The sequence below is a fragment of the Macrobrachium rosenbergii genome, chromosome 14 (genome assembly GCF_040412425.1).
Source record: "Macrobrachium rosenbergii isolate ZJJX-2024 chromosome 14, ASM4041242v1, whole genome shotgun sequence".
Classification (NCBI taxonomy): domain Eukaryota; kingdom Metazoa; phylum Arthropoda; class Malacostraca; order Decapoda; family Palaemonidae; genus Macrobrachium; species Macrobrachium rosenbergii.
In genome coordinates, this window is record NC_089754.1 from 3,198,012 (window position 1) to 3,211,833 (window position 13,822).

Below are 13,822 nucleotides of genomic sequence, written 5' to 3' on the forward strand. Positions count from 1 at the left end.
TCAGAAGTATATCTTTGGGATGGACCATTTTAGTGAATGACCTAAAACCCAAACCACATGCTGCATCCAGGGTCCAGTTTTTGAGTCATTTGAGGATTTGGTAGAAATGAGAGCATCTGATGTTGTTGGTATCAAACCAACAACATTGTGTGTTTGCTCAGATAGGGAAATAGCAGAGTCTCAGTTCATAAAACATTGTCGAAATAAGCTTTGCATTAATGCAGGATGGTCGCATGACTGTGGAAATGCCTTGGAAGCCCGGTTTCCCTGAAGCATTGGAGTGTAACAAGCCTCAAGCAGAAATAAGACTTATGAGCCAAGAAAAAAGATTAATTAAGAATGGAACCTTTGATGAATATAGCGAAGAAATCCAGAAATTAATTGACAGTTGCTTTGTCAGAGAATTATATCCAGAGGAATCCAGAGATGAGGGATGGTACTTACAACATCATGCTGTATATCAGCTACACAAATCAACAAAGGTTCGCATCGTATGGAATTCTGCTGCCAAGTTCAATGGCTTGTGTTTGAATGATGGATTTTACAAAGGGCCAGGTTTCTTGAACTCTCTTCTGTATTGCCTTCTTCACTGGAGAATGAAAAGCATAGGAATTGCAGGCGATGTTCAAAAAATGTTTAATCAAATACTTATGGCTGAAAAGGATCAGAGATATCACCGTTTGTATGCATGCTTGATTTATCTTTCCAATTCGTCATCGGCAGTGGCTGTGCCTTCCTTTGGGGATAAACCAGCACCAGACATAGCTATGATGGTTGTACGCACTTTGGCAAATACATTCAAGGAGGAGGAACCTATTGGAGCACAGTTAATTAACTGTCGCATGTACATGGATGATGTGATTGAATCATTTGATAAGAGTGAATTAGCTATTGCAGCCATGGATCAGGTGGATCGGATATTAAGAAAAGGCTCCTTCAGAATAAAAGAATGGCATTCTAATGACCCCTCTGTTGACCGATGCCCAGAAGACAAGCAAACACGAGTTTTGGGTCATGTATGGGATAAGGCTACGGATAGTGTGGCTATTCAGCTAGACAAATTCAGTGAGGAGTTTTCAAAACTAACAAAGCGGAAGGTTGCTAGTTTGGTATCAAAGTTGTGATCCTACAGGTATGTTATCTCCTGCAACACTAGGATACAAGATTTGTCTTCAGGATTGGTGGCTAGTGGAGTTGGTTGGGATGATGAATTGAGTGAAGAACAAATCAAAATGTGGAAGGGATATGTTCATGAAATGAATCAACTAATTGAATTTAGACTAGCTCGGATGATAAAGCCAGAAGATTCTCTAGGAGACCCTCAACTTCATGGATTTAGTGATGCCAGTGAATCTGCCCTAGGTTCTGTGATCTGGCTGAAATGGAATACTTCTCATGGAGAACTGAAATTCGTCATCTAAAGTCTTTAGTGGCCCGCTGAAACAGTTTCTATTCTACCGCTCTTGAGCTTACTGCTGCTGTGGTTATGGCTAGACTTGCCTTGCTTGTTTTGCAAGTGGTTGGCAGGGTTAGTACCATGAAATTTTGACAGATTCAGAAGCAGTGCTGGCCTGGGTTCGCTCTCCTTGCCAGAACTCAAACCATTTGTATCAGCTGTGAGTTCAGGAGATTCAGGATGCTTTGCCAGGATTTTCAAAAGACTTTGTTATGTTCCTTCACAATTGAATCCTGTCGATGCATTAACCAAGCCAATAAAGCCAAGTGAACTATGATGGATCAATGGTCCTGATTTTCTTCTGAACAGTTCTCAAGATTGTGGATTTCTAGAACCGGACATATGATTTTAAAAAGTTAAAAGTTAAGTATACCTTAGTTTTACCAGACCACTGAGCTGATTAATAGCTCTCCTAGGGCTGGCCCGAAGGATTAGACTTATTTTACGTGGCTAAGAACCAATTGGCTACTTAGCAACGGGACCTACAGCTTATTGTGGAATCCGAACCACATTATAGCGAGAAATGAATTTCTATCACCAGAAATAAATTCCTCTAACTCTTCATCAGCCGGCGGCGGGAATTGAACTCTGTCCCATCGAATGACGGTCTGAAGCTCAACCGACTCGGCCAACAAAGGGCTTATGATGAAAGAAGCGTTGTATTGTTAAAGAGTACACACCAGAATCTCTTAAAAGGATCTAATTTGTTGAAATTTTGGCTGATGAGAGTTTTGAGGAAAGATTTACAGAACTCTCTTCAGACTGGAATAGACTTGTATGAATAACTGCTTACTGCCGCCGCTGGTTATTACAACAAAACCCAGAAAAACTATCAAATATCTAGAACCTAAAGAAATACAAGAAGCAGAACTGGCTTTATTTTATGCAAGCCAGAAGTCTTTAAATAATCAAGAGATGAAGCTAATCATAAACGCATTAAGAAGTTTGACCCAGTTGATGAAAAAAAGGCATTTAATAATTGAGGCAGACTACATAAGCTCCATTTACCTTTATGAGCAGAGGTATCCAGTTTTATTGGTGAGGAATTTTCCCGGCTGAAGCATCCGGTCAGATGATTCATCTATGTACAGGTCATCAAGGATATAGAGTCTCAATTGCTTTTAGCTTAAGCTGGAGTTTACATTATTGGAGGAGCAAGATTATTTAAGGACATTGCTTTCAAGTGTTGTTTCTGCAGAACCAGACGTCGCCTATTGTTGGGCCAACAGATGGGGGAACTGCCAAGTTTCAGAGGTGAGCCCAATACCCCCCTTTTAGCAGAGTTGCATTAGATTTCTTTGGCCCTGTCAAAATAAAGTTAACTCGTAATGCAAGCACTGAAGGAAGTATAATGATCATAACTTGCACCGTCACTCGTGTCATATCTCTTGAACTGGTCGACTCATTGTCTTCAGATGCTTTTCTCTGTGCTTGGAGAAGATTTACTTGTAATCATGGAATCCATCCAGTTTTGCAGTAAGATAGAGGACGCAATTTCATAGGGGCTCAAGAGAAATTCGCAAAAGTGGATAAATTCCTGAACGAGAGCCTAATAAAGACAAGTTTGCAATTGCTGACAGATTTGAGTGAAATTAACACACTCACGCTTCATATGAATGGTGTTGCTGAATCATTGATCAGAAGCTGTAGAAGAGGTTTAGATGCAGTAGCAGATTATCACCACAAGAAATTCAGTGCTTTGGAATGGCAAACAGTCACTGTCAGAGGTGACGTACTCTTGTTAATCTTCACGACCACTTTTTCTCCTAAATGGACCAGATCCTCTCGATTCCCAACTATAACTCGGCACGACTTACGTTTCCTCACGGCAACCTTCAGTTCTACAACCATATACCGGTAACGAAGTGAACTGAGAAGCAGCGGTAGAGGTAGCTCAACAGAGAATTCAGATATTTTGGGAGACTTTGATTCACTATATGTGCCTCCTCATTAGTACAAAGATCGAATTGGTTTCATCCCAAACAGAATCTTCAAGTTGGTGATTTGGTTCTTCTTCTGGAACCAGGCCTAAAGGGAGGTGTCGCTCCTAGGGGACTGTGGAGGCGCGGTCTTGTTGAGAGGATTCATCCCGGAAAAGATGGGCTTGTTCAAAGAGTTACTGTTCGAACAGTGGAGAATGGAAAGGTGGTTCACTGGGAGAGACCTATTCATAAACTTTGCTTAATTAAGTATGGTACAAGAGCTTCAACGTGGATTCCAAGCTAAGGCAGATAAAGATGCTCAAAACTAAATTTGCAGAATTTCATTTACATTGTAAACCAAACTGATTTGGTCTCTCTCTATATGTATATGTTTTGAAAGTTCCTTAAATTATTGTGGTTCATTGCATTCTCCACTAGGCGGGAGTGTAGAGGACTTTCAAACGGTTGTTTGTGCTGTTTAAGTATTTATTACTCTAAAGCAGTGGTTCCCAACCTTTTTCTGGTTTCAGGCACCCTTGGCAAGCCTTTCATAAGTTCCCGGCACCCTTATAAGGAAATATATATATAAAATCTCTGTAGTTTTTTTATTATATTTTTTTTCTTTTCGACAGTTTGCATGCAACAACACCTTATACCTAGAATCCTAGATGATATGAAAATACTCTTTACAACTGATCCTCTATAATAAAAAATAGTATTACGATACAAATATGTAATTGTGACAAGTTTTACAGTAGTTGCACAACGTATTCAAGTAGTTACAGTGTTTATGATACAAGACAAACACACAAATAGACCGCAGTGAACCATGCATGTATACTCAGTGTGAAACTTGTAACTGATGCTTGGAACACAAACTCTTGATATCAGGTCTTATTGTTGATAATGCCACCCGCATATCGTCCTCAAGTGAAAGAATCCTATTTCTTTGTTTCGATTTTATTGTAGCCACGGCAGAAAATGCCTGCTCGCACAGATACGATGTGGAGAAGGGCAAAAGTAGAGAAATAGCTTTCTTGGCCAAATTAGATATTCCCAATGTTCCATGCCAAAAGCTGCCAGTATCACGTCACTCTTCTCAAATTTGACTTTCAGTGTTGAATCAGCAGATATATCAAGAAATTCGTCACGTTCTATTGCCGTGAAGTCCAGCTCTTCAGCCATGTCAGCCAGTTTGAAGGGTGATACAATCCAATCGAGTTTCTCTGTAGAAAGCGATGGAAAATACTTACCAATTGCTTCTCTCAGCTGTTCAAAGTGATTAAGAATCAGATTTGTTACAGTTCCAAGACCGTTATATCCTGGTTGTTGAAGAGAAGGGAAGTTTGACACATCGTCTTTCTGAACAGCCGACTTCCATGATTTCAGCTTTCTCTGAAACCTTGCATCCTGTTAACTGATGTTACAATTCCTCAAGTCTCCCCTTCATTGAGAGATTTAGTTCATTCAGCTTAGAAAACGTCTGCCAAATATGACAGCTTCAAACACCAAGTATGATTTTCAGCAGCTTTATGAATATATCATGTCTCTCCTCTCCGAAAAAGGCTTTAATTCTTCTTGGAGTTCAAGAACGCGGTTCAGTACACGACCTCTTGATAACCACCTTATGTCAGTAGGCAAAATCAGTGAAATATGAGCCGCACCCATTTCTTGACACATCTTTTGAAAAAGTCTTTTCCAGTGGCCTGATTTGATGAAATTAACCATCTTGACAGCCTGGTTTAAAACCTCAGTCAACTCTTCTCCACAGGTAAGGTGGGGTGGAGGAGGACCTCCGCTATCTCGGTAGTCCCCTCCCTCCCCCTCTCCCGCCAAGAGAGAGTGACGTTAGTGCAGTTTTGCAAATTTTTCCCCGGAATTTTGGCAGCACCCTCAAAAGATCTCATGGGTGCCGCGGCACACCGGTTGGGAACCACTGCTCTAAAGATTTGGGTGTCTGTAAATGCTGTTTACCCTTAAACGAGCATTAATATGGTTACTGTCTATTTGCTAGTGGTTGCTTCCAGGCTGTTTATATTTTAACGTTTAGTCTTTAGTAGCAAGGTCTGACTGACAGACCATAAGTGAATACGCTCGTTTTAAATTTGGATAACCGTTTACATATAGTCGGGTGGACTTTGTGAGTGATATTAATATTTACTGTATTAGTCACTATTAGTTGTATTTTGTTTTATCTATTTATTCTTTGCATTTAAATATTTTGTCTTTATTTTCGTTATACCATAAGCAGTTCGTATTTTGTCATTACTTTGTGCAGTTTTATTTGTCATTTATTTTGTGTTTTTTCTTCTTTGTAGACTTCACCGAATAAAGAGAAGTGGTAGAAGTGGTTTTCCTTGACTTGTGGAATCTCAACGTTGTCCAAATTAGTGAAGTAAATCCAAATCGACTTCTGCCATGGAGGACTTTGTAGCAGCGGACTACGGAAAATAAAAAAAAACTCAGATATACTTGAAGTCTCAAATTACCCGAGGGATAAATAGGCTAAAGGAACTCCTTGAAAAGGGCTGTACCGACAATGTTGAAATAAATCGCAGAATATCCATGATGGAGGGACGAATAAATAATTTTCAGGAAATTTTGAATCAGATGGAAAAAATTCTATCATGCAATGATCTAATATATAACAAAGAAGGTAATATGACCGAGTGGGCTCGTGATCTGGAGACCCAGTCAGAGGAGTTGGACTCAAGAGCTGTCATATTGTCTTCTCTATGCATATTTCATAAGAATCGTTCAGATAGTGAAACAAGCATGAAATTTTGCACAAGTGCTCTTTAAAGTTCCCTCTATCAGAAAAGGGCGCTGGCCACGCAAAAAATTTAATATGGCGGCCAAATTCCAAGATGGCGGCCAGTATCGACAGATTTTGGCTTATTTTTTCACTAGAATGGCATGTATTTGCTTCTAGCAATATGGTAAAGCTCTTCCATACTATTTCTTGTGAATATTATGTTTCTGTAGCTTCCCAGTACAGTTTACCTTTTAAATATGGGGGGCTATATGGCTGCCAAGAAAAGGTAGAAACAATAATTATAATGAGAAATAATGCCCGTTCAACAATTATCGTTTTAAGCACGGATCTTGGTTTCTGTGGTTTTAGATCCTAATGAGGCCATCTCTTTCGAATAACTCATCAATTTTGAAGGAAAATTAATAAATGTAAAAGAGTGTATGTCTGCACACAACCAGGGCACACTGGTGACATCACTGCTGTGTAACTCAGCATGGGGTTCAGTGCCAGCTAATCCAGCTTTACTAATCCTGTAGTCTTAGACTAGTAGTTGTAGTATAGTTTAGTTTAGTGTCCCAAATGCTTTCTAACAGCCCCAGACCAGCTATAGTTAGATAGCCGCACCTGAATAGACAGGATGTGCCAGCGGAGAGCCGAGCCAAGGGTATGGGGGCTGTACATGATGGTTCATGTACTTACCCGGATGGTGTACAGATCACACGGGACTTAAATGGCACTGGATGAATGATCGGGCTAGGTGTAGGGAGACCGAACCTAGTTGAATCCCATACAGGAATGTGTGCTTTGTTTAAGGTGGTAAAAGGATAACCCCTCGGCCTTAATCAAAAGTGAAATCATGGCAGAATGTGATGCCAATCCAATATTGAGCAGTAGAAAAACAAACTGGAGTTTGTGTTGTCTTTGTCAGAAGGACAAAAGAGGTGAGCACTTGACATCACCTCCAAGTCATCATGTCCTAGACCATGATGGGTACACAATGCTGGCAAGGAACATTCCCATGTTCAGTGAAATTAATGAAATGCCACTGATAATGGATCCAGCAAGGCTGGATGAAGGTGATGGCATAGAGGCCACTCAGGAAAAAATGCAGCAAAATACCATGTGAACTGTCGCTTGTTGTTTAACAACACTAAACTGGACCGTGCAAGAAAGCGACAATCCAATGACCAGACCAGCAACACTGAGACTAGTCGTGCAAAACTGCGCCGAACCAGTCATGACAATGAAGTTTGCATTTTCTGTGAGAAAGTGGCACCTGCATCTGATCTCAGACAGGCTAGTACTAAGGGCCTTGACTTGAAATTGCGTGAATGTGCAGAGATACTTAGTGATGGCAAGCTCCTTGCTGTTGACTGGTGGGGATGTCATTGCACAGGAGTTTAAGTATCACCATGCCTGTCTTTGTGCCCTCTACAACAGAAAAAGGTCCTACCTGAGGAGCCTTGAGAAAGACCAAGGTAGCACTGAGTCAGAATCAGATGTGTATCCACTAGTTCTGTCAGAACTGATGACATACATTGTTGAAAACAACCTTTGTTCAGATGATCCAGTCACATTTCGGCTGGCAGATATTTGCCACCTCTACCAACAACGTCTGGAACAATTAGGTGTAGAGTCACCAAGTGTAAATTCCACGAGACTCAAAGACAAACTTCTGGCAGAAATTCCAGAACTTGAGGCTCATAAATCTGGCAGAGATGTATTACTTGCATTTCAAAAGGATGTGGGAAAAGCACTTGCTCAATCATCTGATCTTTCAGAGGCAGTTATCATTGCTAAAGCAGCAAATATTCTCAGAAAGTCTATACTTGATCATCAGTCACGGTTTGATGGCACATTTTCTGAGGCTTGTGTACGAAATTCTGTGCCTCCTCTCCTGCTCCAGTTTGTAGGGATGGTTGAGCATGGGGCTGACATCAAGTCACAGTTACGATTTGGAGCATCAAAGTCAGACCAGGCCATTGCACAGCTCATGCAGTTCAACTGCTACTCCCCGATACAAAGAGGGAGCAACAACTCATAGACACTCCAAAGACAGAGAAACACCATTCCCAGTCTACATGGGACTCTCAGTCTATGCCAAAACCAGGAAGAGAAACCTGGTTGAAATGCTACATCAGTATGGCCTCAGTATCTCTTATGACAGAGTACTGGAGGTCTCTGCACAGTTAGGAGATGCCACAGTTAGCAAATATGTGGAGGAGGGTGTGGTCTGTCCCCAGTACTGCGAAAAGGGTTGTTCACCACTGCAGTGATGGACAACATCGACCACAACCCATCTGCAACTACTGCCACTACCTCCTTCCATGGAACTAGCATCTCCATATTTCAGCACCCCACCAAGGAGAACACTGGACAGGAAAGACAGCAACTAAAGTTTGCACCTGAGAAAGTGAGGTCGGTGCCTGAATTGCCGGACACATTCACAAACATCTCACCAGCTTCCTTTCAAACAAAGAACCCTGTGCCACCAAACACTGCAATACCAAAGCCACCCACAGATATCTTGGGGCCACAGCTTGCACTGGAGTATCAGTGGCTAGCCAAGAGTTGCCAACAGCTTACCAAATGTGGATGCAAAGCAGGCTGTCGGGAAAGGTGCAAGTGCTACAAGCTGGGTCTTCCTGCACAGCTCTGTGCACTTGCAAATGTGAAGTCTAGATAAATATTGCCCTCTTTCAGTAGATAATCTAGCTTGAGCATCCAACGTGTCATGCTATGCCTACCTTCTTATCCTCGAATTTTTCAAAGGTGTAGGTTGAGAGACCTATACATAGATTGGTTGCGTTTAGTCCGTATTTCTCTTCTTTTCTTTTTATGGTTACAGTCTTAGACACAATGTTGTATGTGACCATACCATTACTATTTCAGTTGAAAATAGCATATTAGTTAAACTGTCTGATCACATGAATATACCATTAAATAAAAACAGTTGGTCTCTATGTTCTGCTAGCGCTGTGGATAGAAAAAAACTTTTATGGCAACCATTTTGTACGCCATCTTGGTTACAATTCATTTAGTAAGGGTTTTCAATAAAAATGTGTGGTATGGAACATTTTTATAACCTAAAAGTCGAGGTTTAAAAAAAAAAACTGGCATATTCCATCCAATAGATGCTCCCAAACCAGTGAATTCAACATAGATGGCGGCCATTTTGAAAATAGCCGCCATCTTGGATTTTCAGGTGGCCAGCGCCCTTTTCTAAGAGAGCGTAGTCTTAGGAATGTTTGTGCCAAATTTCATGCTTGTTTCACTATCTGAACGATTTTTACAGCAATCTGCTGCACTATAAGTTGGATGATATTCGAATAGCAGAGAAATCACGACCTGCTATCCGAATTCCAGGTCTTCATGCACCGTGTTGGGATGGAACACCCCAAAACTTTCAGTCGTGGAGGGTTCGAATGGACCAATACTTTGAGTCAGCTGGTATGACTGATGGTAAAGAAAAGCTCATGATCTTGTTAAATGGCAACGCATTACCAAAAGTAGTTCAAGATACTATTGTGGATTGCAGTTCTGTTGATGGTGAAAATGGAGCTTGAGGTGCCTTTGAAGAGAAGGTACCAACATCTGCCATCATACGAGATGTACTACTTGGTTTAGAAGCCTTGAAACCAATGAAGTCTACAGCAGCAAGGGAGATGAGACAGGTTTTGGATGGACTGACTGATTTTGCTCGGCAAATGAGAGAACTTGGTCAAGAAAGGGAATTGGATTCATTCATGACAATTGAAATCGCCAGCAGAAAGATCGAATCTGGAATTTATTACGAATATATGCGGCAATCAAAATGTCATAATCAGACATTAGCAGAGTTGATTACATATCTACGGAGAGAAACAGAAGCTAGAGAGCGTCGAGAACATCCCCATTCCCTGAGTGATAATACTAACAAGTCAGCTGTAAACTATTTTAGAGACAAAAGCTCAGAATGTGATAAATCCTTGGCTACATTGGTTGATGATGGGAGGGCTTGCCCCTTTTGCATAGATAAAACTCATTTGATCATTAAATGTCCTATCTTTATATCAAAAACCAAGGAAGAAAGACGAAGGATGATTGTGAGCAGTAAGAGATGTTTCTTTTGTCTTAGAGCCAATCACAACGCAATCAATTGTACACGCCCGGATAAGAAACGCTGTGTAGATTGCCAACTTTATCATTATCGATTTGTAGCCTGCCCGCCATACGGAAATAAAGTACAGCCAAGGACTTTTTCTGGGTTGGAAAGTTCACGGGCGAGAGGTACTTCTGCTTTGAACACGAATCTAACTCTGTCGGGAGATGCTTCTGAGTGCAACATTGGTCATGCACGGGAGGTTGCTTCAGATGCAGATGCAACATTCAACACAGTAGGGACCTGAACTCAAGCCAGGAAGGAAAAATTCATCGACACTACTCCCCTACAACGTATGTAGAACTGCAAGATGTTGAGAAAAAATGGCATCGCGTGGTTGCATTTATTGATACAGGTGCTGATACAACATTGCTTAAGTTATCCACAGCCAAGCATTTTGGCTTGCAAGGTGAACCATTCAAGTTTCAATATGGAGTAGCTGGAGGAGGTATTGCTGAGGAAAGCAGTGCCAAGTTTTCTATCCAGATTAGACCAGTGAATGGAATTAAGTCATACAATGTAATTGCAATTGGAATTGAGAAACCAGCCCATAACAGTCCTGCAGTTGGAGGGGATATTTTTGATGAGTATCCTCATCTGAACGCTGCCAAGGGATCGTTACCCACAGATGAAGCAGAAATTGATATCATCATTGGTTATGACTATTATTTCCTTACAATGCCAGTTGAGAGCGTAAAAGACTCTGTGTCTCCTGAATCGTCTCCAATTGCCGTCAGAAGTATCTTGGGATGGACCATTTTTGGGGGGAATATTCCAAAACCCAAACCACATGCTGCATCCAGGGTCCAGTTTTTGAGTCATTTGGAGGATTTGCAGAAATTATATACATCTGATGTTGTTGGTGTCAAACCAACAACATTGTGTGTTTGCTCAGATAAGGAAATAGCAGAGTCTCAGTTCATAAAACATTGTCGAAATAAGCTTTGCATTAATGCGGATGGTCGCATGACTGTGGAAATGCCTTGGAAGCCCGGTTTCCCTGAAGCATTGGAGTGTAACAAGCCTCAAGCAGAAATAAGACTTATGAGCCAAGAAAAAAGATTAATTAAGAATGGAACCTTTGATGAATATAGCGAAGAAATCCAGAAATTAATTGACAGTTGCTTTGTGAGAGAATTATATCCAGAGGAATCCAGAGATGAGGGATGGTACTTACAACATCATGCTGTATATCAGCTACACAAATCAACAAAGGTTCGCATCGTATGGAATTCTGCTGCCAAGTTCAATGGCTTGTGTTTGAATGATGGATTTTACAAAGGGCCAGGTTTCTTGAACTCTCTTCTGTATTGCCTTCTTCACTGGAGAATGAAAAGCATAGGAATTGCAGGCGATGTTCAAAAAATGTTTAATCAAATACTTATGGCTGAAAAGGATCAGAGATATCACCGGTTTGTATGGCGTTTTGATTTATCTTCTCCAATTCGTCACTGGCAGTGGCTGCGCCTTCCTTTTGGGGATAAACCAGCACCAGACATAGCTATGATGGTTGTACGCACTTTGGCAGATACATTCAAGGAGGAGGAACCTATTGGAGCACAGTTAATTAACTGTTGCATGTACATGGATGATGTGATTGAATCATTTGATAAGAGTGAATTAGCTATTGCAGCCATGGATCAGGTGGATCGGATATTAAGAAAAGGCTCCTTCAGAATAAAAGAATGGCATTCTAATGACCCCTCTGTTGACCGATGCCCAGAAGACAAGCAAACACGAGTTTTGGGTCATGTATGGGATAAGGCTACGGATAGTGTGCCTATTCAGCTAGACAAATTCAGTGAGGAGTTTTCAAAACTAACAAAGCGGAAGGTTGCTAGTTTGGTATCAAAGTTGTGAGATCCTACAGGTATGTTATCTCCTGTAACAATTAGATACAAGATTTGTCTTCAGGATTTATGGGCTAGTGGAGTTGGTTGGGATGATGAATTGAGTGAAGAACAAATCAAAATGTGGAAGGGATATGTTCATGAAATGAATCAACTAATTGAATTTAGACTAGCTCGGATGATAAAGCCAGAAGATTCTCTAGAGACCTCAACTTCATGGATTTAGTGATGCCAGTGAATCTGCCCTAGGTTCTGTGATCTGGCTGAAATGGAATATTTCTCATGGAGTAGAACTGAAATTCGTCATCGCAAAGTCTTTAGTGGCTCCGTTGAAACAACGTTCTATTCCACGTCTTGAGCTTACTGCTGCTGTGGTTATGGCTAGACTTGCCTTGCTTGTTTTGCAAGTGGTTGGCAGGGTTAGTACCATGAAATTTTGGACAGATTCAGAAGTAGTGTTGGCCTGGGTTCGCTCTCCTGCTAGAACCTTTAAACCATTTGTATCAGCTAGAGTTCAGGAGATTCAGGATGCTTTTTCAGGATTTTCAAAAGAATTTTGCTATGTTCCTTCACAATTGAATCCTGCCGATGCATTAACCAAGCCAATAAAGCCAAGTGAACTACAAGGATGGATCAATGGTCCTGATTTTCTTCTGAACAGTTCTCAAGATTGTGATTTTGGGGAACCGACATATGATTTTGAAAAGTTAAAAAAGTTAAGTATACCTTAGTTTTACCAGACCACTGAGCTGATTAACAGCTCTCCTAGGGCTGGCCCGAAGAATTAGACTTATTTTATGTGGCTAAGAACCAATTGGTTACTTAGCAACGGGACCTACAGCTTATTGTGGAATCCGAACCACATTATAGCGAGAAATGAATTTCTATCACCAGAAATAAATTCCTCTAACTCTTCATCAGCCGGCGGCGGGAATTGAACTCCGTCCCATCGAATGACGGTCTGAAGCTCAACCGACTCGGCCAACAAAGAGCTTATGATGAAAGGAGCGTTGTATTGTTAAAGAGTACACACCAGAATCTCTTAAAAGGATCCAATTTGTTGAAATTTTGGCTGATGAGAGTTTTGAGGAAAGATTTACAGAACTCTCTTCAGACTGGAATAGACTTGTACGAATAACTGCTTACTGGCGCCGTTTGCTATTACAACAAAACCCAGAAAACTATCAAAGTCATCTAGAACCTAAAGAAATACAAGAAGCAGAACTGGCTTTATTTTATGCAAGCCAGAAGTCTTTAAATAATCAAGATGAAGTTAATCATAAACAGATTAAGAAGCTTGACCCAAAGTTGGATGAAAAAGGCATTTTAAGAATTGGAGGCAGACTACATAAGCTACATTTACCTTACGAGCAGAGGCATCCAGTTTTATTGGTGAGGAATTCTTCCCTGGCTGAAGCATTCGGTCAGATGATTCATCGATGTACAGGTCATCAAGGATATAGAGTCTCAATTGCTTTAGCTTTTAAGCGTGGAGTTTACATTATTGGAGGAGCAAGATTATTTAAGGACATTGCCTTCAAGTGTTGTTTCTGCAGAACCAGACGTCGCCTATTGTTGGGCCAACAGATGGGGGAACTGCCAAGTTTCAGAGGTGAGCCCAATACCCCCCTTTTAGCAGAGTTGCATTAGATTTCTTTGGCCGTCAAAATAAAGTTAACTCGTAATGCAAGCACTGAA

General features: G+C 41.0%; 2 protein-coding genes across 2 annotated transcripts; both read left to right on the forward strand.

The window, feature by feature from the left end:
- Positions 1-218: 218 nt before the first annotated feature.
- On the forward strand, positions 219-1,421 carry LOC136845664 (uncharacterized). The gene is made up of 2 exons (XM_067115812.1): positions 219-1,065; positions 1,177-1,421. Exons 1-2 carry the CDS (start codon positions 219-221, stop codon positions 1,419-1,421), a joined length of 1,092 nt encoding a protein of 363 aa, XP_066971913.1.
- An 8,353-nt stretch (positions 1,422-9,774) lies between these two features.
- Positions 9,775-13,774, forward strand: LOC136845665 (uncharacterized). Its single transcript, XM_067115813.1, has 4 exons — positions 9,775-10,225; positions 10,630-12,075; positions 12,374-12,844; positions 13,149-13,774. Exons 1-4 carry the CDS (start codon positions 9,775-9,777, stop codon positions 13,772-13,774), a joined length of 2,994 nt encoding a protein of 997 aa, XP_066971914.1.
- Positions 13,775-13,822: the final 48 nt, after the last annotated feature.